The 25,134-nt window shown below is 61.4% G+C and overlaps 1 protein-coding gene across 5 annotated transcripts in view; it reads left to right on the plus strand.

Annotated features, from left to right (window-relative positions):
- Positions 1-25,134, plus strand: part of WNT7B (Wnt family member 7B) — a 47,847-nt gene that overhangs the window by 13,042 nt on the left and 9,671 nt on the right. For 2 of the 5 annotated variants that reach the window (XM_082739657.1, XM_082739659.1), the window contains exon 2: positions 11,769-11,995. In XM_082739657.1, coding sequence (XP_082595783.1) covers positions 11,769-11,995 — 227 coding nt within the window. Of the gene's footprint in view, positions 1-1,398; positions 1,612-2,009; positions 2,154-11,768; positions 11,996-25,134 lie in introns of those variants that run through there. The other 3 variants (XM_082739661.1, XM_082739660.1, XM_082739658.1) reach the window with 3 other exon arrangements.

A 25,134-nucleotide genomic window follows, 5' to 3' on the forward strand; every position in this document is an offset into this window, starting at 1 on the left:
GGGGAAGTGAGCACCCTGTGCCGTAAAGCATCCAAGCCGAGGCAGTGGGCTGGGGTTCCCCGATGGTCCAGAAATTCTCAGAGGGGGCAGCAGGGTGCTTAAAAAGTGAGGTGAGTGCTGAAGGAGCCTTGCCCAGGGTGCACTGGCCCAGAGGAACCGCCAGGTTTGGTGAGAGCAGGGGGCAGGGCCATAGAACTGGGGACAGCCTGGATGGGGCTGGGCTCTGCTCTGAGGGGTCCTGTGGCCCAGATGGGCCCCCACCTCCAACCGCTCCCAGAAGCCCCCCACCCCCCAGGATGTCGCCCGAGGCCGGGTCTCAGGACCAGGAGCTCGGCCCTGCCCCGCCTTCTGCACAGAGGTGACAGCCCAGTGTCCCCTGCCTACAGGGACAAAGGCCCCTGAACCCACTGCTCAGACCAGCCCAGAAGGCTGAGGTGCTGGCCGACCCATCAGGCGCCTAGACTCCTGGCCTGGCCCTGGGCCAGATGCCCTGCCAGCTTCCTCCCACCTGTCCCCCTCACCTGTCTGTCCCTCCATCAGTCCTGTGGTTTCAGGTTGACCTCCTGGTCTCCCAGGCCTGCAGGGTGCCCCGGTGTCTGACAGAGCTGCGGCACTGGGGCCTAGGCCAAGACCAAGGCTAGGGTCTCACCCTGCTCAGGTCTCAGCTCACTATGCGGGCTCAGCTGCCATGAGCCTCGGGGTTCAGTGCCCCTCCCCCAACCCCCCGTACCACGGGAACTGAGGAGAAAGATCAGGGGTGAAGCCTGGGAAGGTCCAGAATATAGCAGAAAGTGCAGGAAGTAGGTCCATTGCCTGAACCTCAGCCCCCCGCAGCCTCCTCTGGAGGCCAGCTTAGCTGTGACCATGAGCGGACGGAGGACAGAAGGCAGACCAGTGGCAGGCTTCTCGGAGGAAGAGGCATCAAACTGGGCCTGGAATCTTGCCAGACTGCTGGAGGGGTCTGGGCACCTCTTGCCTTGCCGGTCAGTATGGCCTGAACCCGGGAGGGTCATGTTGGGTCCTGGTTTCCCAACAGAGGTCTGGAAGTTTCTGAGGTCAGAAGTCAATGACCCATTGTGGTCACAGTGAGGGGACGAGGTTCTGATTTCACTGACTTAACAGATGTGGGGGTGGATGGACCCTCCGGGCCCGGGGCCGCCTCATCTGCGGCTCCCCGTGCCCCTGGTTGTGCTTGTCCCCCTCTAGCAGCCTCAGCCCTGCCCGAGACCCCTGTCCGCTGCCTGCTTCCTCCCAGGATTGCCTGGTTTCCCTCCAGGGTGGGGTCCCAGAATGCCAGGCCAGGAATGCCAGCTATGTGGGGAGGGCGGGCGGGCAAGCGCCCGCGGGGGGCGTGAGGGAGCCGCCGGACGCTGTGCTCTCTTCCCCGGGAACACCGCGGGCAGTGAGCTGAGCCGGGCAGTGGGCTGGAAAGATCGCAGCAGGCAGGACCCGTGGTGCAGGGAGCTCGGCTGCAGGAGCCCCACCTGCGAGCTGGGGCTGTTCTGCCCATCGGACAGATGGGCAAGCTGAGGCCAGCGAGAGTCAGCGGCCGAGCAGACCTTGAGCACAGGACCCCAAGCCCCGAGAACCTGCCCTAGGATACAGCCACAGGTATCGCTTCGGTCCCTCATGCAGATGGGAAACTGAGGCCTGGGCAGGGCAGGGAGGGCTAGAGGGAGGGCTTCATTGCCCAGCTGGGCCCCTTCCTGCCTCCACCCTCTCTGCACCTCCGCTGGGGCAGCCCCTGCCCACCGCCCGTGCAGCTCCCTCCGTGTGTTCTCTGCGAGCCCCCTTCCTCCTCTGTAAGGTTAGGCCGGCAAGACCCACCCTGAGGAGCTGCAGGGGTGGGGGGTAGGGTGAGGGGCAGGGTGGGGGATGCCTCTCAGGAAGCGTGGTCATTTCGGTAGGTCCCTCCCTCCAGGGCATCCCCCCTCCCCCAAGTTCTCCCCCTCCAGGCCAGTAGGGGAGAAGCCATTGGCTGAAACAGGGCTGATCATCCCTATTTTCAGACGAAAAGACTGAGGCTCAGAACAGACCTTAAAGGCGGCCTTCCTGAGGTCTGGGGCTGTCCCCAAGGCCCATGCTGCCCACTGAACAGGGCCAAGAGTCCCAGCAGGGGAAGGAGATGAGCAGACTTAACGCCAGGAGGGCAGGTGGGTGGAGTGCCCCCGGGCCTTTGCAGGAGCTGTGTCCGGCTCTGCTCCAGCTGTTCCGTGTCATCCTGTTCCACCCCACAGAGGAGGGCTGGGGGGACCCCCTGGGTGCCAAGCTCTGGCACTGCGATGGTGACTTGGGGGTTCTGCAGAGTGACTCCAGACCAGGAAGACCTTCTTATCCCCAATTGACAGGCAGGAGCACCGAGGCCACCACCAGCTGTGCCCCACCCCCCCAAGGCCTGCTGCTGGCTCTGGAGCTCAGGAAAGAGCCTCTTGCCACCTGCCGATGGCTGGGAAGCTCTGGGCTGACCCCTGTCCACCTGATGGAGACAATGGGGGGGACACGGGGTGGGTGGGCGTGGGGGCCAGCTGTTGTCTTCCCAGGTATTTGCGGAGTTACTTCCTGGACAAGTGGACCCAGGCCCGCCTCTCTGGCTGATCGCAGATAATTAGAACATTCTTCAAATATTTTGCCGGAGGATGCCCGAGAAGGAAGAATTAGAAAGCGCCCCGGGCCAGGAGCGTGGGCCGCAGGAGCTCTGGGCAGCTGGGCAGCAGGGACCGGGGCCGGGGATGGGGCCTCCGAGGGAGACAGGGCATCTGGCCCAGGCCTGGCCAGGCTGTCCCCACCTCCCCCGGGGAGCTGGGGCTGGGTTGGGCGTTCAAGTCCAAGGCTAGCTCAGGGCTGGGGTGGGTGCGGGGCTACTTTGGGGATTCCTGCCCTGGGGAACTCACAGCTTGTGGGGGTGGATAAGCCTTACCTTGAAGGGCTTTAGGAAAGGCCTGAGGGGGTCGAGCACCGAGTCCTGGCCCCCTGGGGGGCAGGTGGGCGAAGGTCTCTGGGAGGAAGGGCTCTGCCATGGGGAGGTCAGTGGGTCTGGGAGGAGAGCAGAGGCGTGGGGGTGGAGTGATGTAGGAGGAGCGATAAGGGGGTGCCTGGGGCTGACCTCATGGGGGGGTCCCTGCAGCCCTGATGGCTCAGGGAGGTAGGGGCCTGGCTCGGGCTCCAGGCCTGCCGTCCTGCTCTATGGGGCAGGGAGGTGGGTGACCCAGAGGGCAGAGGGGGCATGGGGAAGCCCTTTCACATCACCGCCAACCTTCCTAGAAGTGGTAGTCGCCCCCTGAGCAGGGGGAAGGGGACCCGGGGAGGGACAGCTATCCCCTGGTGACCCCCTCTGGTTCCTGTGGCTTGTGGGGGAGGGGTCAGGGCTGTTGAGGTCCAGCAGGCTCCATCATGAGGTCTGAGTTCTGGGAAGCGCTTGGATACTGCGTCACCCCTGTGGAGGGCTGCCCCGGTCCTAGCCTAGGGAACATTCCCAGGATTCTGTGGTCGGTTCAGGACAGGGGCTGCCCCAGCTCAGAAGCCTGGGAGTGGGGTGGGGGAGCTGCATTATGGCTGGTTCTCTGTCCAGAGAGGGGGTGCGGAAGAGGAGCTCAGGCCGGGCTGGGTAGAGGTCGCTGCTGTCGGTGGGGGGCCGGCCCTCTCTACCGGGGCATCTGTATCCCGGGCTGTGGTTTGTGGGGTCGGTTGCTGGGGAGTTTGTAAGGGAAACAGGATGCTGAGGTGGGGGTGCCTGGGTCCCGTGGCCTCCTGAGGACACAAGGCCACATCGTTGCCCGTCATCTTAGGGCCCTGCGCACAGATCAGAGCTCGAAGCTTCCTCGGGGTCCAAGAGGCTGTTTGGCCACGTGGTCCCGTTTCTCTCTGGCTCTTCAAATAAAAAAGACACAGCTTGTCCTGTCCCTGGTAGTACCAATGGATCAAAGCCCTCTCGAGGGCTACTTCGGGGCAGCCTTACCCCACAGGCCTGGACCCACTCTGCCTACCTCCCGCCACTAAGCGCTAGGCCTTCACGTGTGGACGGCTGTTTTCTCGGTCATACGTAGAGTGGGAATACAAGCTAATTTTTAAGTTAACCTGTAGCAGTCCAAGTGCAAACGTGAGTATGCCATGAGACCCCCCAGCGGCCTGCCCACCCAGCCTGCGCCACTCCCCACCCCGCCCCACTAAGGGTGTCTCAACTGCCTCTTGCTCCCTGTGGAAGCTGGGGGTCGCTGTTCACACTCAGTGGGTGTGAACGCTTCCATTCACGCATTCCACTCATTCCCTCTGCCCTCTTTCATTCACTCGCTCCGTGATGGCCACTGAGGGTCTGTGCCAGGCGCAGCACCCAGTGCGGGAATAAGACCCCTGACACCCCGGGACCCGCAGCAGGGCGAGAGGCTGGACTGTTTGGAGAGAGTTCGTGACAGCCCCCAGCACGGACTGGGGTCCTCCTTCCAGAACCACTTGATGAAGGCTCCCAGAGCGGGTTGGCCCCCGTGCAGCCTCCTGCCCCTCCCCCCGGGGGGACCAGTGCGGGAGGATGGCTCTCCAGACGAACAAGCGAGCAGGCCCCCCACTATCTTTGAGGGTCAGGGACAGGGGTGAGGAGGCACGGGCCAGTCTGGGGGCACGAAGTGTGGGTCCCAAACCCTGTTCCCTACCCTCCCGCCCTGAGCTACTCAGCAGGTGGGTGGCTGGGCCTTTCTGGACCTCTGGTTCCTGTTCTGAGGGAGTAACATAATAATAATAATAATGATGATGATGATGATGATGATGATGACATAATAATAATAATAATGATGATGATGATGATGATGATAATAATAATAATAATAATAATAAATACCTTCCCACTGAGGGATGCTCTTAGCCCAGAATCTAACACCCGGGAGGTGTCCTTTCTGCTCCGAGACACTAACTCTGAACAGCATGAGGCATTTAGGTTAGATGCTTGGCTCCTGGGGCAGGATTTGGAAGGTCATGACCTCCTGAGAGAAGCAGGGGTGTCCTGTGTGGAGACAGGGGAGGGCAGCGTGGCTCTAGTCCTCGGCAGCGGGGGGACACTGGCTCCCCCATCCTTCTCCTCTCTGGGCCTCGGTGTCCCTGAGTATGAGATGGCCCAGATATTATTCCCCAAGGATGTCAGGATAGGGAGGCCGCCCCAAGGAGCCCCCCGCCTGGGCCTTGGCCAGAGTGGGGCTTGACCTAGATGGAGTCTTAACGCGATTCGGGCCGCACTCTGGCCCAGCCCGCTGCTGCCTGGAGGAGGTGGCGGCTGGCCCGGCCCACAGCAGCCTTCACAGCACCTGCTGAGGGAGACATTAGCAGTCACCCCCCTAACCCCCCGCCCCCTCCATGGCCGCCGGCACGCACAGACAAGGCCCAAGGGCGTGATTGTCACCCTTCCTACTGTATTTCTCAAGCGTACTTTCCTTACTTTAACTTTTGTAAGAAAACGTGAGTTTTCATTCTGATTTTGCCAGCCCTAAGAAGTTTTGTATTGCAACATTTGGCTTTTCTGTTAAGATGTAACTTACATAAGTACAGAGATCTCGAGTGGACCTCCTGATGCGTTTTTGCGGTGTGGGCATGCCCGGAAACGATTTCTCAGCTTGGGTTGGAGAACCCAGCAGGCTCCCCGGGGCCCCTCCCGGTCTGGGCCGCCGAGCTAAGGCTAGCTTCTGACGTGTGGAGCTTTTATGTTCTCCTGTCCGGCAGTGTGTGTGTGGGGGGTGTCACACGTGTTTTCACACACGTACACTGTTTGCCCTTTATCACTGCTGTCACCTCCTGCGCGTGACGACGCCAGCCGTGGTCTCCTGCTGACGGACACCCGAGTGGTGGTTCCCAGTGTGTGCTGGAGACACCTGTGCGCGCCCTTGGTGAACGCGAGCACTTGTTTCCTGGGGTGTCTAGACCCTGGACTGCATCTGATCCAGGAATGAACCCAATCATGGTATGTGCGGCGGCGGGTGTTGCCGGTGTACACGTTGGTCCTCGTGATGAACACAGCTGGTCCCTGATCCCCACAGGGGCTGGCTCCTGGGGGCTCCGTGAATGGAGGTCCCCAGGGAGGGTTAATAATAGCCAAGGTTGATGACGTCTCCTCACTGGCCGGCATCATGGACTCCGCCCAGCAGCGCTATCGGGATTCCCACCTTGCGGATGTGGAAGCCGAGGCACAGAAAGGTTAAGAAACTTACCTAAGGTCTCACAGCCCGGGCGAGGCAGAGCCAGGGTTCCATCCAAGCCGGCTGGCACCAGTGCTCACATTCCCAGCCTCTGCCCTACAGGGCTGCCCGGTGGGTGACACGGTACCCGGCTAATGTCATGGGTCTCACCCTCTCGCCTCTTCTGCACCACCTGTCACCTGGTTGTGTTCATCTCGCCCCTAACCCCTGGGATCCCCAGTCCTAGAGGCAGCCCTGGCCCCTTGGGACCTCTAGCAGGTAGGACGAGCCTCCTCTTGTCTCTTGGCAGCCCCTGCTGGTGACCTGTGCCCGGGGCCAGGAAACAGCAGGCAGTGCCTGCGGCTTCGCACCTCTGGTGGGAGACCAGGGGCCCGTCCGCAGTCCCCGGGACAAGGCAGAAACCCCTTGTCCCGCAGGCCCCCTTCATGGGGCTGGCCCAGGCCGGGGCTGAGGACGTCTGCCCACTCCTCCTGCCGTCTTACCTTTGTCCCAAGGCCGAGAGGAGTCTGGAGCAGAACTTTCCATGGGAAAAGTCAGCGACTGAAGCCGGAGCGGCCAGCCTGGCGTCTCTGTGCTCAGGGCCATTCGACACCTCCCTGCCAGCTCTCCCGGGCACCTAGGTGGGCAGCTGCAGGACGAGAAGCCCCCCGGGGTGGGGGGTCTTGCTGCTTGGGGTGCCAGTCAATCAGGGTGTGGCCTGCGTTCGCCCTCCTCCCCGCTGCTGTTCCCTCTCCTCCCCCTCCTCCCCCCATGCCCCCTCCCTCTCCCCCACTTCCCCCCATTCTTCCACCCTCCTTGCACCTCCTTGAGGTCACCGATTTCTAGTTACCACGCATTTTTGGCCCTTTCCTCTCTGGCAGATTCCCTAACGAGGATTCCCATAACTGCAGCCCCCGCCCCTCCAGGTGGAAGAAAGAGCGTGGCCAAGGCTGGGGTGGGCCAGGCCTTCTCAGGGAGGGCGGTGGGCAGACGCGCTGTGAGTGAACCGACCCGCGGGCTGCAGGGGAGGGAAGGGCGGGGTGGTAGGACTCCGGCCGTGGAAGCTGTCCATCGACCCGGACTGAAGGAATGAGTGACCTTGGAGGATTTTAAGCAAGAGAAGGAGTTAAAGCCGTGTTTAGAGACTAAGAAGTGGGCATAGTTTCCGGCTCTCGGCTCTGGTACTTGTTATGCACCTGCCATGGGCCTCTGCCTGCATTCTGGAAGCAGAGACCCGGCTCTGAGCCTGGTTGTGCAGCCCCAGGCACACGCCCTAGCCTCTCTCAGCTGCGGTCTGCACAGCTCTGCCGCGAGGATGTTAGGAGAGAGGCCTGAGCCCGGCAAGGCCCGTGTGGTCCGCGGCTGGTGTGCAGAATGCGCGTAGCTCATTACATGAGTGGATCAACCCCCACATTTTAAAGAAGACAATTGCAAAATGATTTTGAATTAGCAGCTGTATCTGAGTATTTATGTTCCTGGCACAAAATACTGCGTGACTATCTTCCCTGATGTCTTCACCTCACCTCTGACCTGTGCTCTGGGTACTGGGGGCTGCCGGGGGCTCCTTTGCCCCCTGCTTCATTGGCTCCACACGTCCTGGGAAGCATACAAGTGGGGATCGGCTGGGCAAGGACTCTCTTGTCCCCTCCTGCCGAGCCCACCGATGTCCAAGGGGGCAGAAGTCCTGTGCATAGAGAGACTTTTAAAAAATTGGGTTTGAAATACACATAACCTAAAATTCGCCACTTTAACCGTTGGAAAGTGTGTCAGGCAGCGGCGTATCGCACTCCCCATCGCCTCTTTTGGGCTCCATGACTCTTGCCATCGCGCGCGCCCAGCCGGCTCTCCCCGCGCCTCCTCCCTGCAGCCCCGGGCGGCTGCGGGCCCACTTTCTGTCCTTCCCCTGACACTTTGTGCAAATGCTGGCGTACGGCGCGCAGTCTGGGTGTCTGTATGCCCAGGATACTGGATTTCAGGTCCCTCCCTGGAGGGTCGATCATGCGGATGGACCACGGTCTGTCTGCCCATTCATCCCCTGGTGGACATCTGGGTTCTTAACTCCTTCTGGCTCTTGGGGACAGCCATGCTATGAACATCCACCTCTCTTGAACACCTGTCTTCACCTGTCTTCAGCTCTGGGCATCGACCAAGGAGTGGGATGGCTGGCCCCTATGATAATTCTACATTTCACTTTTTGAGGAACTTCCTGACGGTCGTCCACAGTGGCTGCCCCGTTTTGCATTCCTGCTGGCGACGACGCACGAGGGCTCCAATGGCCCCACCGCCAGCCGACACCTGGCACTTCCTGTTGTTCTTTTTAAAATTAATTATTTTAATTAATTTATTTATTAAATTTATTTTATTCTTTTAAATTGTTTTTATTATTTAGCAGTGAATAAATTTATTTGTCTATTAATTTTATTAATTAACTTAATTAATTGTTTTTATTCATGAATTTTATTAACATACGATGTATTATTTGCCCCAGGGGTACCTCGTCAGGGTTACACACTTCACAGCACTCGCCATAGCACATACCCTCCCCAACGTCCCTCACCCAACCACCCTCTCCGGACCCCATCTTCCCCAAGCAACCCTCAGGCTTTCTGTTGTTCTGACCTCTTCACGGGAGGGACTCCCGGTGCGAGGTGGCATCTTGCTGGTTTCGATTTGCGCTTCCCTCAGGAGTGCTATTCCGAGCCTTTTCACTTCCTGGTTGGCCATTTATCGCTCTTGGGAGAAATAGCTCTTCAAGTCCTTGGACCATTTTAATTTTTTAAAATTTCTTTATTATTTTTAAAAATTTTAAAACTTTAAATTTTTTAAAAGATTTTATTTATTTATTGGACAGACAGAGATCACAAGTAGGCAGAGAGGCAGGCAGAGAGAGAGGGGGAAGCAGGCTCCCTGCTGAGCAGAGAGCCTGATGCGGGGCTCGATCCCAGGACCCTGAGATCATGACCTGAGCCGAAGGCAGAGGCTTTAACACGCTGAGCCCCCCAGGAACCCCACCTTTAGCCGGGACCTGGCCCTGTGCTCAGGGGCTTGTGGTCTGCTGGGAAGGCTGTGAAGAGCCACAGTGAGAGCCCACGGCTGAGGCTGGTACTCGAGAGACAAGTGCCCACTGTGTGTTTCCTCGGATGCCTGGGGGCCAAGGCGTCTGAGCTCAGGGGACTTGTGCTTGGGCACAGGCAGGTAGACTTTGCCTGACAGAAAAAGGGAAGAGGGACCAGCGCAAGCAAAGATGGTGGGGTGGTAGGAGCCAGATCCTGGAGGCCTCCGATTCCACGCCAAGGCACCTGGGGAGCTATGGATGGGCTTTGAGCAGGGGAGTGACATGGTCAGACCTGGGTCCTGGCAAGAGGGCTGGGGGGTCTGCTTGGAGGCGGGAGACCAGGGTTGCGATGATCTGTTTCGGCACCTGGGGTCCATCCTCAGTCCACTGAGGTCCCCCTGTTCGGAACCCGTTTGTCCAAGCTCCCACCCCCCAGCAGGGTTCTTGTCCCAGGCAGTTGGGGGGGGTCTGCACCCTGGAGATGGCTGGAAGAATTTGGGAATGTGAAGCTTTCAGGGTCCGGGATCCCAAGCGGGCTCCGTCCCGAGGCCTGGAGGCTGGTTCCCATCCATCTCAGTTCCCCGGGTCGGTTTTCTGAGCATCTACAATTACTTTGGGCTGAATTCCCCAGATTCCAGCCCGCTCCCAGCCCAGCCCGCCCAGATGCTCTTCCTCCGCGCCAGCCCCGGGCATTTCTGCCCATTGTGCCCGTGGGACACCCAGGGGGGTCTTGGCCAGATTAGTGAGTGGGGCGGGCGGGCCGTGGGGATTGAGTGTCGCAGGGGGGCCCGGCCTGAGGCACGTGCTGTGTGCTCACGTCACACGGGAACTTTCCCAGCTGGCTGTGGGTGCTTGGCTGCCCTGGAAAAACACGGGCTTGTTTCTCTCCGGCCAGTGGGCAGGAGCAGGGAGCGCAGGGCGCCGGGAGGCCAGGGCACGGACGTCGGCTTTGGGGAGCCCCTGGCGGTCTCCCTCATTCCCACACTTTGTCCCTCACTAAGCCAGTCTGGTCTCTGGTTTGGAAGCCAGGTGGCACTCTGAAACTCAGCTGTTGCCCGTAGGTCTGCCCAAACCAGCCCCCAACTCCTTCCCGCTTGCTGTCCTCCCCCGGGCCCCGCCCCCGCCCCCGGGTGCTCAGAAACAAATAAGGGTTTCTGCTCAGGAGGACAGTTTGGTGGGTCCTCAAAAACCGACCATATGACCCAGCAATTCCACTCCTCGGAATATGCCCCCCCAAACTGAAAACAGGGACTCAAAGAACACCTTACACGCCCGTGTTCGTAGCAGCACCAGCGGCCGCTAGCTGGTACGTGGATACCCACAAGAGGGTCGCTGCACACGATGGAATATTACTCAGCCCCAGAAGGGATGGAAGCACGGACACCTGCCACAGTGGGGCTGAACCCGGGAAACATGATGCCAAGTGAGAGCAGCCAGACACGGAAGGGCACAGATTATGTGACCTCATCTCTCCGAAAAGTCTAGAATCGCAGATTCATGGTTGCAGGGCCTGGGGGAGGGAAGGGGATAGGGAGTGTCTGCTGAGGGGCATGGTGTTTCATTTTGGGGGGAGGAAAATATGTTGGAACGAGACGGAGTGCTGCAGACCCGAACCCTTTAAAATGGTTACCTGTACAGGAGGGGAATGTCCTCTCCGAAAAGAAACACACCAGGAACAGCTCATGTGAACAGCGGGAGCCTGGCAAGTGCCGTCCAGTGTCCAGAGGGCTCCAGATTAGTGACATGGCGCCCCCAGGGGGCCACTCTGAGGATACAATGTTGCAAAGAGGATCCTGCCCAGCCCAGCACATACTAGGTGCTCAATTCACATCTGCCTCTAGTTCCTCCCGAGTCTACGCAGTCATCCAGAAACGAGTGAATGACAACAGCAGCCGTCCCCGTGGATGCAACCTTTCTCCCTGCAGTTGTCTGGTCTGAGCCTATGTGGTAGTAGTGGTGCTGGGCTGGGGGGGCAGATGTGTTACACTCCCATTTCACGGATGTGAATACTGAGGCTCAGAGAGGCAGAGCGCCTTCCCAAGATTACAGATGGGTTGCAAGGGGAGTTAGGACCCTGTGGGTTTGGCTCCCAGCAGGACCAGCCAGCTCAGCAGTCCTGCCTGGGTCAGGAGCTGTTAGTGTTGGGGAAGCCCAGTGGTCAGGCATTGGGGGTATACTCTCGGGGGTGGCTGGGCGAATCCTAGGCGTGAAGTCCTCTGACCCGAAGTCTGTGTGTCTGACTCAGAGGCATGGGGAGCTGGGGTTCTTGCATTCTGTGGGACTGTTGACTCCCGGGACTTGTGACCCACGGCTCTGGCCGTGCGGAGGCTGAGAAGGTAGGCATGAGCACCTTTGCAGGCTGGGATCACGTGTTTTGGTCCAGGGGAGATGGATTCTCTAGGACAGAGATCTGTGTTTTGTTCGCTGGTGGCAGAGCTTGGCATGTAGGGCACCTAGAGTCCACCAGCTGACCGAGAGACTGAGCGAGGCAGGACGGCAGGCAGAGGGCGAGGTGCCCCGCACCACCACTCACCTCCCCGTGTCCTCTCCCCTCTCCGCAGAGCGCTGTCGTCCGTTGTGGCCCTGGGAGCCAACATCATCTGCAACAAGATCCCTGGCTTGGCCCCGCGGCAGCGCGCCATCTGCCAGAGCCGGCCCGATGCCATCATCGTGATTGGGGAGGGGGCGCAGATGGGCATCAACGAGTGCCAGTACCAGTTCCGCTTCGGACGCTGGAACTGCTCCGCCCTCGGCGAGAAAACCGTCTTCGGGCAAGAGCTCCGTGTAGGTAAGGGCGCCTCAGGGCTTGCAGGGACCCAGCCACGGTCGGGGCTCCGGGGGCCAGGCACTAGCCCCCCACCCCTCAGGAAGCTGTGCGGGGCTGCCCACCCTCCCTGGGCTGCACGAGCCCCAGTGTCTCTACAAGCCTGGCCTGGAGGGGGCAGCACCCCAGGGAGACCCCACTTGTGTGAGTGGCCGAGGGGTGTCTTGCCGGGCCGTGGGGCTGGAGGACGCGGCACTTTGGCAAGGCTGTGAGCCCCTGGGCGGCCAGCGGGTAGCGCAGTGTGGCGGTTAGAGACGCAGGGCTCGGCGGCTGTGTGGAAGGAGGCACGCCGCATCATCTCTCCCTGCCTTCGTCTGTGTTCGTCTGTGTCCTGCAGGGGGGTTTGGGGTGTGGGGGCTGGAGGCGACTGGTGCCCTTTATGGGGAAGTGTTCCAGGCAGAGGGAGCTCGCAAGCAGAGGCGCGTGGGATGCTGTGCGCACACGTGTGCGAGCGCCGAGGAATCCGACAGGCTGGCGGGCAGGGCGGGGGGCAGGGGGTGCAGGGGGAGTGGGGCTGGGGAGGGGCCTGGGCCTCCGATGCTCTGGGCAGTGGCAGCTACTGCAGGGCACCAAGCAGGGGTGGCCAGAGGTCTGCTGGCCGTGTCCCAGTGTGCCGTGCCCTGCTCCTAGATCACATGCGCCACCTCCGTGTCCTCACACAGCCCCGACGGAGGCTCCCCGGTGCCCATTTTACAGGGAAGGGGACTGAGGCCTAGTTGGGAAGAGCTTAGAGGGCAAAGTGGGACTTGCAGAGCCTCACCTCGATTGGAACTCAGCTCCGTGACCCTGGGCATGGCCCTTGGGGCCACTCAGGGCCTCGGGGTCCTCAGCCGTCACATGAGCTCCGAGCGAGCGGGCTGTCACCTGGGCCCCCAGGGCCTCTCCCGGGCTTCTCCTGGGCCTACACACAGTAGGTTCTCGAGAAACTGCCTTTGAGCCGGTGGGGGTGGGAGGAGAGGCGACCTGCCCTTCCAGGAGGGTCAGACGGGGGCGCAATCACTTGGAGGCACCGTGCCAGGCTTGCGGGGTACCCTGCGATTTCAGACCCCCACCTGCAGGCAGAGCACGTCCTTCCGGTCCCAGTGGGCCAAGGAGCCACAGCTGCTGGGACCCAGGCCAGAGCCAAGCTCTGCGGGCCTTGGAACGCCTGGCATAGGGCTGGGGTGGCGCAGGGGAAAGCCCCTGAGGCCCCTTTGTGGTGAGCAGCCTGTGGGTGGCACCTGGCAGAAGCGGGAGGGTGGCCCCACCCCCTCCCAGGGGCCCCACCACCCAAGTTTAGCTCCCTCCCTGCAGGTGCCCGCAGGGGAGGGCGGGGCTCCCTGCTCCATCCTCTGCAGGGGGGAGGGAGTCCTCACCGGTGCCTGGTGCCTGCTCTCTGCCTGCTCCCTGCCTGCTCCCTGCCAGGGGTCCGCTTGCCTCCCTGGCCCCTCGCTCCCGAGACTCTGGGCTCTGAGGCCACTGTGAGCAACCCCACGGCGCGGCTGAGTCAGGAGGTCACCTGCGGCTGCGGGTTCACGCATGACGGACTGGGGCTCCGATCCCGGTCCACATCTCCTACCGCGTGGGTTAACCTGCTTCTTCACCATGGGGAGAGACATGCAGTGGACATGGTCCTGTGGCTGGGCAGGGTGGTGGGCGCTTGGACTTGCAAGAGACAAAGGCAGTGAGGGAGCTGTGGCCACTCAGAGACCCTTCTCAGGGTAGGGTCCCAGGCAGGGGGAGGCTCACATGTGGTCCACAATAAATGCCAATAAAAAGGCCAAGTGGAGAGGTTTTGGCCCCAGCCCATGACCCGTGCCGCACCCCCTGCCCCATAGTGGACACTACCAGTGCCCACCCTCATTACCTTTACTGGCCGGGATCATGGCTAACAGCTCCCAGCTGTTCCTTCTTGGAGACCAGTCCTGGGCCCAGCAGGAGCCCAGGAAGGTCTGCAGCTTGGCCTCGAAGGGAGGGTCTGCTGCAGCCACAGACAGACTCACTCAGGGGGGGCTAAATTCTGCCCTTGCCTGGATGGGGGCGCCCTGCTCTTCATGGCTTGGGCTTCCTTCCCTTGGGAATACGCGTCTCGGCCTCTGCTTCCAGGGAGCCGACCTGAGGCACCTCCTCTCCCTTCCACGAGCGTTTCAGAGGCAGTTTTCGGCCGCGCTCTCTGCTCCCAATACGTGCCCTCCATCCCACACCTTCTAGTTCCCGCCACCCCGTCCAGGCTGTTAATGACCTCCGTGTGGGCGACTGCGCCCCTCTGCCGTATCTGGGCTCCAGCTCACCGGGGCTTCCTCTTGTCACTCTGGCTGTGTCTCCTGAGCCCTGAGCCCAGCCCCAGTCATTTCTCCCCTGCAGCCAAGACCAGTGTGGCTGCTCCCTGGGGAGCACTCAGTAAGCGTCACCCGAGGGGACCTCTGGCTCAACAGGCCCCGCCTCTTGTTGCTTAAATCTGCCATGCTTGCCTCCCCCCTGACCTAAGCACCTGTTGCCTCAGCAGAAACCTGCGTGTCCCTGCCCACCCTCCACCCTGCCCCACAGCCCCTGCAGGGCCTGCCTCTCTGTCCCTCCCCAGGCAGCTGTCCATGCCTCCTCCTGCCCCCCCCCAGTCCTGGTCATGCCATGTCACTCCCTTCCTCCAAAACCTGCAGTAGCTCCCTATTACCCCAGGATAAAGGTAACTCCTTCACCCAGAGTCTGGGTAATCCCTGTCACGCCTCACCCCCACCTCCCTTCATCCCTTCTGGAAACCAGAGCGTCTCCCTGGCTGACTTCCTCCTCTCCCCAGAGCATGCCAACCCTTGGCTCCTCGGTGGCTTTGCCCCCGCTGCCTGCAGCCCTGGGAGGCCCGTCCCTTCTGCTCTGCTTGTTCACAGCTCGTTTCCCCGGAGAAGGCTCTTTCCCCCTCCCTGGCTCTTCCTGTCCACAGCCAGGCCAGGCACATTCGGGAGCTTCGTCCTCCAGGTCCCTCAGCCCCGGGGCCGGCTCTTCCTTCACCCTGCCCCAGGGGGTGGGAGGGGTGGGCTCCCTACCACCTGGGCCGAGGCCTCCTGCCCTGCCGAAGCCCTCCCTGGCTCCAGGCCGGCCCCTGTGAGGGAAGGCCCGGCTCCCGTTTTAGCCGGGAGGGCTCTGGCTTCGGGGGTCCTGCGGGCGCCGTGACGGGGGTCCGAGCGGGCACCTGTCCCTCCCAGGACTCAGCTGCTGGGAGTCACGAGCAGGAAGTGGGGCCGAGTGGCACAGCCCGCCCCTGTCAGAGGCATGAGGCCGCCCCGGGCACGAGACGGGAGACGGGCCATGAGCTGGCAGGCAGCCGGGGGCACTCGTGGGAGCAGCCGCTCAGGCGGTGCTGATTAATGATTGGCCCCAAGTGGGGGGATGGCCTGGGTAGGCAGGAGGGCCCCCTTCAGGCTTTGCCTGTGACCTTGGGCCATACCTCAATCTTGAGAGATTGCCCCTCAATGGGCAAATGAACCCCTGTGCAAGGTTCCAGTCCCTTTTCCAGCAGCTGGTGCTATTCTTTGTATACCTCCAGGAACGGGGAGCTCACTCTGCCACATGCTGCTGCACTGGCTTTGCCCTGAGGCGCATCCCCCCCCCCCAGGAGCCACTTGTTCTGCTCCCTCAGGGAGTCAAGACCCACACACAGTGTCACCTCATGTCTGGCGGCAACCCCCCCACCGGCAACAAGAGGCCCCCCCAGGCCTATTTCTTGGCTTAGCGAGGATGCTTGTGACCAGGCCCCTCTGGACCCGGCTCTTCTGTTAGCTGGCAGTGAGCTTGGGGAGGGGGTGACCGTGTCCCCAGCTCTTCCGCCCTGGGGGAGGGGCGCAACACGAGAGCCGGGTGGTAAACTTGTTTCCCAGGGATGCTTGTTAGACACTTGGGCCCCAGGGACCCAGAACAAGGCAGAGCATCTCTTACAGGCACAGTCATTGGGTTGGGACTGTCGAATGGGGCTTCCCTGACGGGGTGATGCATGAGATGGGACCCAAGGGAGAATCCGAGTGACCCAGCCCGGCCTAGGGTGAGTGTAAGGAAGTGGGTTCCAGGCAGAGGGGACAAGTGCCAAGGCCCAGAGGCCAGAAAGTGGCTGGTATTTCCTAGGAACTGCGGAAGGGTGACCCAGGGAGCTGGGAGTCCGGTGGAGGGGCAGAGCTGGGGCTCAGGGACCCTGAGGACCCACAGAAGGCAAGGGAGGTTCTGAGCAGGAGAGGGACTTCTCTCGAACACTGGTACCCTCCAGCCACTGCCCCACCCCCGCCTGAGCCCCGAGCACCGTGGGACCCACTGGCAGTGGACAGGGGGGCTGTGGCTCCAGCTCTCACCCGCACCCCCCGCTACCAGGGAACGCTGAGTCCCGCCCATCATGTGCAGCCTCAGACATGACCAGGCATAGGGGCCACCCCTAATCCCGGCTCACGTGGCTGCCCGGGGCTGGCGGCTGGCTCTGCGGCAGGGGTTCAGCAAAGGCCATCGGGTCCTGGACAGTCCGAGGGGGCAGAGTGACTTACCTCTGAGTATCTGAGAGATGAGGGTCTCGAGACTTTCAAATCAGCCACGGGCAGGATCCTTGGAGAAGGCGGCCGACCCTGTGCCCCGGCGCCTTGCCTGCGGTTTTGCTGTCCGGGGCCCAAGGGAGGCGCGACATGGGTTTCCGGGAGGGACGAGGGCTCCGGCCACTGTCGGCCGATGTGCACACATGGACAAGTGCCCTAAGTGTCAGGTACACGACAGATTTTGGAAAACTTCCAAAGGAAAAGAGCAAGTAAATACCCCTTTGCTGACCTTTACGACAGTCCCGCGTTGGCGTGGTGATGTCTGGATGCCGGCTAATGACACGAGCTTACCAAGTGCCCCTGCTTATTCTCACTCTCCTTAAGTGACATGTGGGGCTCACGTGGGACTTCTGCTGGGTGGTGCCGTTCTCAGGGGCGCGGCCTGGGCAGGGCCGGCGCAGACACTCGTACCCAGATCCAACTGTCTCCACTCTGGAGCGATGGTGCTCCGGCTTGGGGTGCAGCAGATGGGGGGGACAGAGAGTCACTCGCTGGCTGCTTCCTAGGGCAGGGCAGGAGTGGGAGGGTGAGGGCCTGCTGTATGTCAGTCCAGGGGGGCCGGGAGGCAGAGTGAAGGCCACCCCGAGAGTGAGAGCAGGGAGAGCCAGCGAACCAGCTGCCCTGGGCCCCCACTGTGTACCTTGGGCCCAGGCTCGCGCTCTATCCGTCTGTGTACCCACCCATACCAGGGGCTGAGGCTGGGGCCAGGACTCAGCTGGAACTTGGGGTCTGTCGTCAGGGTGGGGGGAGCTACGAAGGCCCTCCACTTCCTCTGCGCCCACTCTGGGGTTCTGCCCAAGGCTCTCACGGACAAGGGGTCCAGGGCTCCGGGCTCCGGGCTCCAAGCTCTGGTCTACGGAGGCAGGACACAGATCACAGGGTGGGCAAGCCTCACCTTTGGCCTTTGAGGGTCAAGGCCTGGCTGGACCTCGGCTGTTCTCCAAGCCTGACTCCTTCGGTGTTGAGAGAATCACTTCTGTTCTGCTTGCAGCCCCTCCAAGGCCACTGTGGGTGGGCCCTTCCCTCGGGCTCGTCCCAGCTCTACTGTCCACACATCAGAGACGTTGAGACGGAGGATCATGACCCACCCAAGGTCACGGAGCACTAGGGCCTCGAGGGTTGAACCTGGCAGGCCAACCCCGTGTCCCAGCAGAACTCCTGGCACCAGGGGCCAGGATAGACTCAGGGAGGAAGGGGTTCTGATGCCACCGCGTCCCCACACAGCTGCGGTCATATGCCACAGCTGGGACGAGGCACCGTTCAAAAGCGCAGGCTGTCCGAAGCTGACCTCCCTGCTGGACGGTCACAAGAGGGGCTGCCGGAAGCCAGGGTGCACCAGGGGCCTTCCAACCCCCCCCCCCACCAGAGCTCCAGGGAAGGGTGCCAGCTCCTGGAAGGCCATCTCAGCTTGGGACACAGATCCCGAGGCTCTGGCTCAGGGGGTCCCTCGCAATGTGGCCCTAAGCCAGGCTCTGCCCCCTCTGGGCCTGGGGACCCCCGTGCCCAGCTGGAGCGCGGCCCACGTCGAGGGTGGCTGCGTGGCACGTGAGGGCATCCCTGGGTCAGAACAAAGGCCTCGGGCGCTCAGGCGCTGCCGGCGTGTTCGGACCTGGTGTGTGCTTTTTCCAGGGCTCTGTTTGTGACAGGAGCAGGCAGAGCTTAGTGTGTAGACCATGACTAAACCACAGGTGAGCTGGGGTGGGGGCCTGGGGCCCGGGGCTCTGGGCGCCATCCTTCAGTTGCACAAACAGGGATTTAGGAAGTTGCTGGGCTTGGACGTGTCTCTGGGGCCGCTGAATCTCCATTGTCCCCTGCCTTGTGCTGGGGTCCCCAAGCCTGAGCCCCATGTATGCAGTAGGACTTGTGAGCCTGGGGCCGGTGGCTGAGCCCTGTTTGCGGCCAAGGGGCCAGGAAGCCTCACTGGCCCCACCCTGGGTCCCTGGGCATCCCCCCCCAGCTCCTGCTCCCTGACACCTGGACGTGGGCACTGCGCCTGCGTGCCTGGGTGACATAGGAGCGGCTGACCTGGCCTGGATGTCGCCTGCCTCCCTCGCCTCAATCTCTCCACCCGTGAACTGGGGGTGGGGACGGTATTCCCAGACACTTCTAGGCTTGGGAGAGGCGGGGTCCCACTGGCCAGGCCTCAGGCCTGGAGGACTCGGGGACCACTCCAACCCTTGTCCCTACCCCACCCCAGCCCCGGCTTCTCTGTTCTGACCTGCTTCCCAGGAAGATCCAAAATCTCCCGACTAAAGAGGATTAGAACCCATGGCACTGGCTTCATTCCCGTGCTACATGGGGAAACAGGCTCAGGGGAGTGAAAGGCTGGGTGGCCCCCGGTTCCACCTGGGTTGGCCCCCGTGATGGTCAACAGCAGGGCCAGAGGCCCCCCACGCAGGGCTTCAGAGCCCAGCTTCCCCTGCTTCTGCTGCATCCTGGGGGCCCCAATCTGCCCATGGCCAAGGCAGCTCCTTGATTTCTCCCAAAACTAAACCTCTGCACCCCAGTCTCGGCGACAGCCCCACCATCTGCCCAAGCCCCCCTTCAGGAGACTTCTGGACTTATCTTTCCCTCAACCCTCACCAAGTCCACCTGCTGGTCTCACTGCTTCCACACTTAGACTGTGTCCCAGGCCCGGCCTACCTCACTTCCTCTGCCTGGCCGGCCACTAGTGTTTCCTACCCAGACGTGTATGCCCTGGTCCCACTGCGCTGCCCACAGCCAGCCAGAGGCGCCCTTTCAATGTTGGTCACAGTGGAACCCTTAAAGTCCAGCCCCTCCCCATGGGCTCCCCAAGTCGACGTGGGATGGCCCATTTCATGTTTCACCCTCTTCCCGGGGTCAGACCACTCACGCCATCTTGTTCCCTTCTCGGGGCTTAGCCTTGCAGTATCCTCTGCCTGCACACTGTTCCCTGCACTCGTGCATGACTTATATCTCATCCTGCAAGATGTCCCCAGGAGAGGCCCTCCCTGGTCACCCCCAAGTCATCTGCCTGTGCTCTCAGGGAACCCCCTCCGGGCTGTGTGCTTGGCCCTGACCTGACCTGGGGGCCTCACCCCTGGGGGCTCTGGGGGTTTGGCCAGGAGAGTGGGCTGTGCTTGGTGTTGGGGGCACCGGCAGCCCAGGTCGCAAGTCGTGGTCATCGAGATGGGAGGTAGGACAGCGTGCTTTCCCTGTCTGTCGGGTGGGGAGTGGTCTGAGCGTGACTCTGGGATCCCGGGTCACATCCCAGCTCTGTGGCTGGCCTGCTGTGTGACCTTGGGCCAGTCACCTGCCTCCTCTGAGCCCAGCATCCTAACCATTACTGTTTAAATAGAAGAGAAGTTGTGCGCAACCACTAAAAACCATCAAATACTGTATGTTTTTAAGACAGCTTGTTGAGGGAGAATCCACATAACCCACAACTCGTCTGTTTCAGTGCCCAATTCTGTGGTTTCTCGTCTCTTCACGGAGTTGTGCGCCCAACACCGCCTTAATTTTAGAACATTGTCCTCACTGCAGAGAGAAACCCCACACCCCTCGGCTATCGCCCTCCAAGCCCCCAGCCTCTGACTACGCCCATCTGCTTCCTGTCCTTATGGGTCTCCTATTCTGGGAATCTCACCTCAGTGGGATCGCACACCAGATGGTGACCTTGGACCTTGGACCTTGGACCTTGGATGGTTGACCTTCACTGGTGTCTCTCACTCCATACGTGTTGTGGAGCATGTCGCCCTTCATGGCGTGGCGTGTCCATGTTCAAGTCGTTCCTGGGGTGGGGAACTGTTCCCTTTTTGGCCCGCCCACCTCTTGCGGATCCATTCGTTGCGACGGACACGGGCAGCTGCCAACGCCGGCGCCGTGTTTACATCGCAGCTGCCGCGTGGACACATGTGTTCGGGTCTCCTGGGGCCACACCCTGCAGGGGATTTCTGCGTCCTGTAGTAATTCTGTGAGGAGCTGCCCCAGTGTTTCCAAAATGGCTGTGGCACTTTCCATCCCCTCCCCCCATGAGCCCGTGAGGGTTCTGGTGTCCCGTGTCTGCGCTGACACTTACTGTTGTCCGTCTGACTTGTTTTACTCATCCCGGCGGGGCTGCAATGGCAGCCTACTGTGCTTTCAATCGGCATTTTCTAGATGGCTCGGGACATCGAACATCTTTCCTGTGCTCAGGCTGTATTTATAGCGTCTTGGGAGAAATGTCTTTTCAGATCCTTTGCCCATTTTTCATTGGGTTATTTGCCTTTTCATTATTGAGTTGTAGAAAATGTCGTATCGGGGCGCCTGGGTGGCCCAGTCAGTTAAGCGTCTGCCTGCGGCTGAGGTCATGATCCCAGGTCATGGGATGGAGCCCTGCATGGGGTTCCCTGCTCGGCGGGGAGCCTGCTTCTCCCTCTGCCCCTCCCCGACTAGTTCTCTCTCTCTCGCTCCCTCTAGATCCCTCTCTCTCTCAAATAAATAAAATCTTTAAAACAAAAAGAAGAAGAAAATGCCTTATTTAAGAGAGGCCAGTACCGGTTGGCAGAGAGGCAAGGGTTGCTGAAGGGCGCTGGGCTCCTGCCCGGGATGTGAGCAGGTGCCTGCGTGCTCTCACGCTCCTGGAGCCGCGTGCATGCGGAAGCCCGGGTACATGCCCGGGGCCACACACGTGTGTGCACATGCAGAGGGACACCCACAAAGACCCCGCATGTGGCGTGTCACTTGCGGGGTCAGGCGTGCTCCCCAGGCCTTCTGGCACAGCCCCTTGGCCGTATCGGAGCTGTTAGCCTCATTGGCAGGTGGGGAGATGGAGAAATGAAAGGGCCCCTTGACTGGTCCAAGGTCGCCCCACTGGCCAATGTCAGGTCTAGCCTTGAACTCCCCTGTCAGACTCTGACCTCCCCTCCAGACATGTGTGTGGCCCCAGACCTTTGAGGCTCCTGCTTGGGGACAGAGAGATGGTCCTGGATGGCCCTTAGCTCTGAGGTCCCAGATTCCTGACTCGCCTTCTAAGAGCGAACCACGTGACTTTCCCACCCTGCCTCCCCAGACCGGCAATGAGCTCCGTTATGGCCTTCTAGAAATAGTATGCCACACGCCCAAGCGGCAGGTAGCTTTGAGTAGACAGCGAGGGGAGCCTCTGGGGTGTGGGGAGGGGGGGCTCAGGCCCCGGCTCTGTCCCAGGAGGGAAGGGGGAGCTCAGTTCTGCCCCACTTTGCTCAGGAAGCTTTCGTCCCTTCCAGCAGCTGCTCATAATGACCTCCTGGTGCCAAGTGTCCTCCATTGGGTCAGGGAGGGGGGACGACAGGAGGGACTAGGTCCTGCTGTCCTGGGCAGGACCCTCACTCGGGACATCGAGGCCTGGCTGGCACCGTGAGGGCCTGCAGCCAGCCAGGGGCTGCCTCCGTTTTCTCTCTGAACCTGTCGTCCGGCGGGGTCAGTGAGGGCTTGACTTTGCACAACCTGTCGGAGAGAAGGCATGGAGCTGGGCAGCCCCTCGAGGGGGCCTGGTTCCTCGGTTTACCCATGCGGCAGCGGTTTCTGAAGGTTCTTCTGCTCCAGATGTGTTGGGTTTATGCAGAATATGCGGAGAGGGGGTAGCAGGGCAGGGCCGAGTGGATCGGCCCCTGGGAGGAAGCAGAGTGATCGCTGGGCTTGTTCTGGGCTTGTTCTGGAACCCTGTGGACTCCGGAGGCCCCAGGCCGGCTCCCCATGTGGGGATGGTGAGGGCCATGCCCAGCTGCCCTGTTTGCTCTTGGAGCTTCTCCTGGGGCAGTGGAGCCCCAGGAGAGAAATGTGAGTCCACTTGACAAATGGGGATACAGGCTCAGAGATGGTGTGGGAGCTGCCCGGAGCCACAGAGCAGGGAGCAGCAGCCTCTCCGCTGGGCCAGGAGCACAGGGAGCTGCGGACACGTGGACCTGGGCAGCAGCAGGCCGGCGCCCACCGGCGAGCATCAGGGAACCAGGCCGCTCTTCTGTTCAAGGATAGGGGTGTGTCGGGGGGAGGCAGCTGCCTCTGCTCCCCGCCCCCCCGCCCCCCACCTCAGTGAGCCTGGCCAAGCTAGGCTACGAGGGGAATGGTAGGTGGGAATGGGTGAGGTCAGGGTCCAGGGGCTTGAGGTCATCTCAAGAGCCACCTGCCGTCACTGAGCAAGGCCCAGAGGTTCGAGGGGCTTCCGCCTAAACCCAGCACCCACTCGTTCTCCTCGGGGAAGATGTACCGGGGGCGGGCACAGGGCCCCGAGAGTGGCTGTGGGGGGGACTGTCCCCCACACCCCGTGCGGTATCCAGCTCTGGGGGTTGGCACAGTGACGCTCCTGCTCCATGAGGCTGTCGTGGGAATGACATGAGGTGTGTGTGCGGACAGCGAGGCGGTGAAACCCCGGATCTAAGACCTAACGTCGCCTCCCGCGAATCTCCCCAAACTGCCACTCGCTCCCCGATCACCTCCCCCTTGTCTTCATGGCCAGACGGAGGGTTTGGCTCATTAAAACCAAATAAAAAAGGAATTAGCGGGAGTGGCCGCCCTGTGAGTAACCGATGAGTAACCGGAGTCGGTGCTGGGCTTGGGTATAAACCGGGGGGTGCCGGGAACTCTCACAAAGGACAGAGGGAGGCTTTTGAGAACTGTCCTCCAAGCGCACGGGACTCTGGACCCGCTTGCCGGCCTGCAGGCTTTGGGACAGCAGGACGCGGGAGGCGCCGGGAGGCGCCAAGTTGAATTTTGGGCAGAGGAGGGCTGGGTGGCCTGTCCCAGGGCCTCTGAGGGAACGCCCACTCCGTCCTGGGACTGGTAACTCCATGGGCCAGGCCTCTAGGTGTGATTGCACAATCTTGTGAGATCTCTACCCCACCTCCAAGGCGCTGAGCTTGGGACGTGCCCTCTCTGAGGCTGGCTCCCACCTGTGCTCCCCTGCCGACCGGTCGCTGAGCCCCAAGGTCCACAGAGGGTCCAAAAAGTGGCATCTCCTCCCCAAAGTCCCCCATAGGTGCCTCCTCTCCCCTTCTCTTCTGCATGAAGTTGCTGAGCTGCAAAGACACCCTCCCTCGGCCTCTCTGGGCCTTGATGCCACTTGCCTGGGTTCCGATCCTGCTCCGGCCACTAACCCCGAGTTTGATGGGCTTGCCTGGGCTGGAACCATGATGAAGCGCCTCGCATGACTGTCTCAGTGCTCGGGGAGAACAGACGTGAGCGTGAGGGTGTCTAGTGCACCGGGAGAGACGGCGAGTGAGAGCAATGGTGTGGGATCCGCAGCCCTGGTCCTGGCACCAGGACAGAAAGCACTGTGTGCTTCAGGGGTGTCTCTGGCCACCCATGCCTGGCTCCTCCTGATCCCGATGGCCTCTTTCCTTCCTACGCTTGAGCTCATACTTCTAGCACCAGATAAGCAACCTGTTTCACACCTGGCACCTTTGCTCCTGCCGTGTCCCCTGCCCAGAGCACACGCACCCACCGCACACGGCCACGGGCCACAAAGACACTCCGGAAACACACGCCATACACGTACACCCTCACACACCACACACACACACTCCTATGCACTTGCAGGGAGTTAAGTCTAACTTCTTGTTAAGATTCCCTTTACTTAAGGAGGTGTCACCTCCTCCAGGAAGCCTTCCTAGACTCCGCCACTCAGAGAGGCAGGTGGGGACATCTTCGAGGTTCTTGGACCCCTCAGCCCTTCTCGAAGAGCTCCGTGGTCACCTCCTATCCTGGAACCCCTGATGCAGTTTACCGCACACTCCCCTGCACCCTACGGGTCCATGTGGGGAGCTTGTCGGCAGACCCTGCCGGGCTTGGGCAACAGCTGGGAGCTCGGTAATGCGATGCCCTTCCCTTCAGATCACCTTGACCTGACTTGAATCCGGGGAGGCCGAGGCCCCATATTCTCCCTGGGCTTGACCTTGGAGCTCCCAGCCAGCCCACCTGGACAGTGCCCGGCTGGGGGCCTTGGTGCTTCTCAAAAGGCATCTGTTCTGAGAGATTCTTCTCGGGGGGGGGGGGGCGGGGGCGTGCCAGGGGCGCAGAACCCATGCTGTTGGTCAGCAGGTCTCGGGGGATTGGGCACTGACCCCAGGCAGGGTGGGGGCAGGGGTGGGCAGCAAGGGCCCCCGGGGCAGTCCTGTGTCCTTTGCAGACCAGGACCCCCGACACCACTCTCCCTCAGAGGAGGGAAGTTTCCAGGGCGCCGTCGCCTCTCTTTGGCGGCAGAGGTGAAGCCTCCTCCACACGGGGCCTCCAAGACCAGCAGGTCCTACCCTGGTCCTCAGTCCAGATGGGAGAAACCCCAGGGAACAGGAACCCCACAGAGGGAGAGCCCCAGGGGAAGCTCCCCCCAGAGGGCTGGCAGGTGAGGACGTAGACCCGAGAGCACATACCCAAGGCCGATCACGGCGGGCAAGTCGGTGGTGCTTCGTGGATGTTCATGGAAAGGACATGACTTGAACTTCAACCCTCCCCATCTGGGGGTGATTGCTCTCGCCGCAGTAATGGGGATAGTGGTGGTCACAGGTACGGGGCCTGTGCAAGCACGGGGATGTCCCTGATTTCCACGCCCATGGTGCCGGCTACGGAGGGCCACACATACCTGCCACGTGG

Source organism: Mustela nivalis (assembly GCF_964662115.1).
Source record: "Mustela nivalis genome assembly, chromosome: 7".
Taxonomy (NCBI): Eukaryota; Metazoa; Chordata; class Mammalia; order Carnivora; family Mustelidae; genus Mustela; species Mustela nivalis.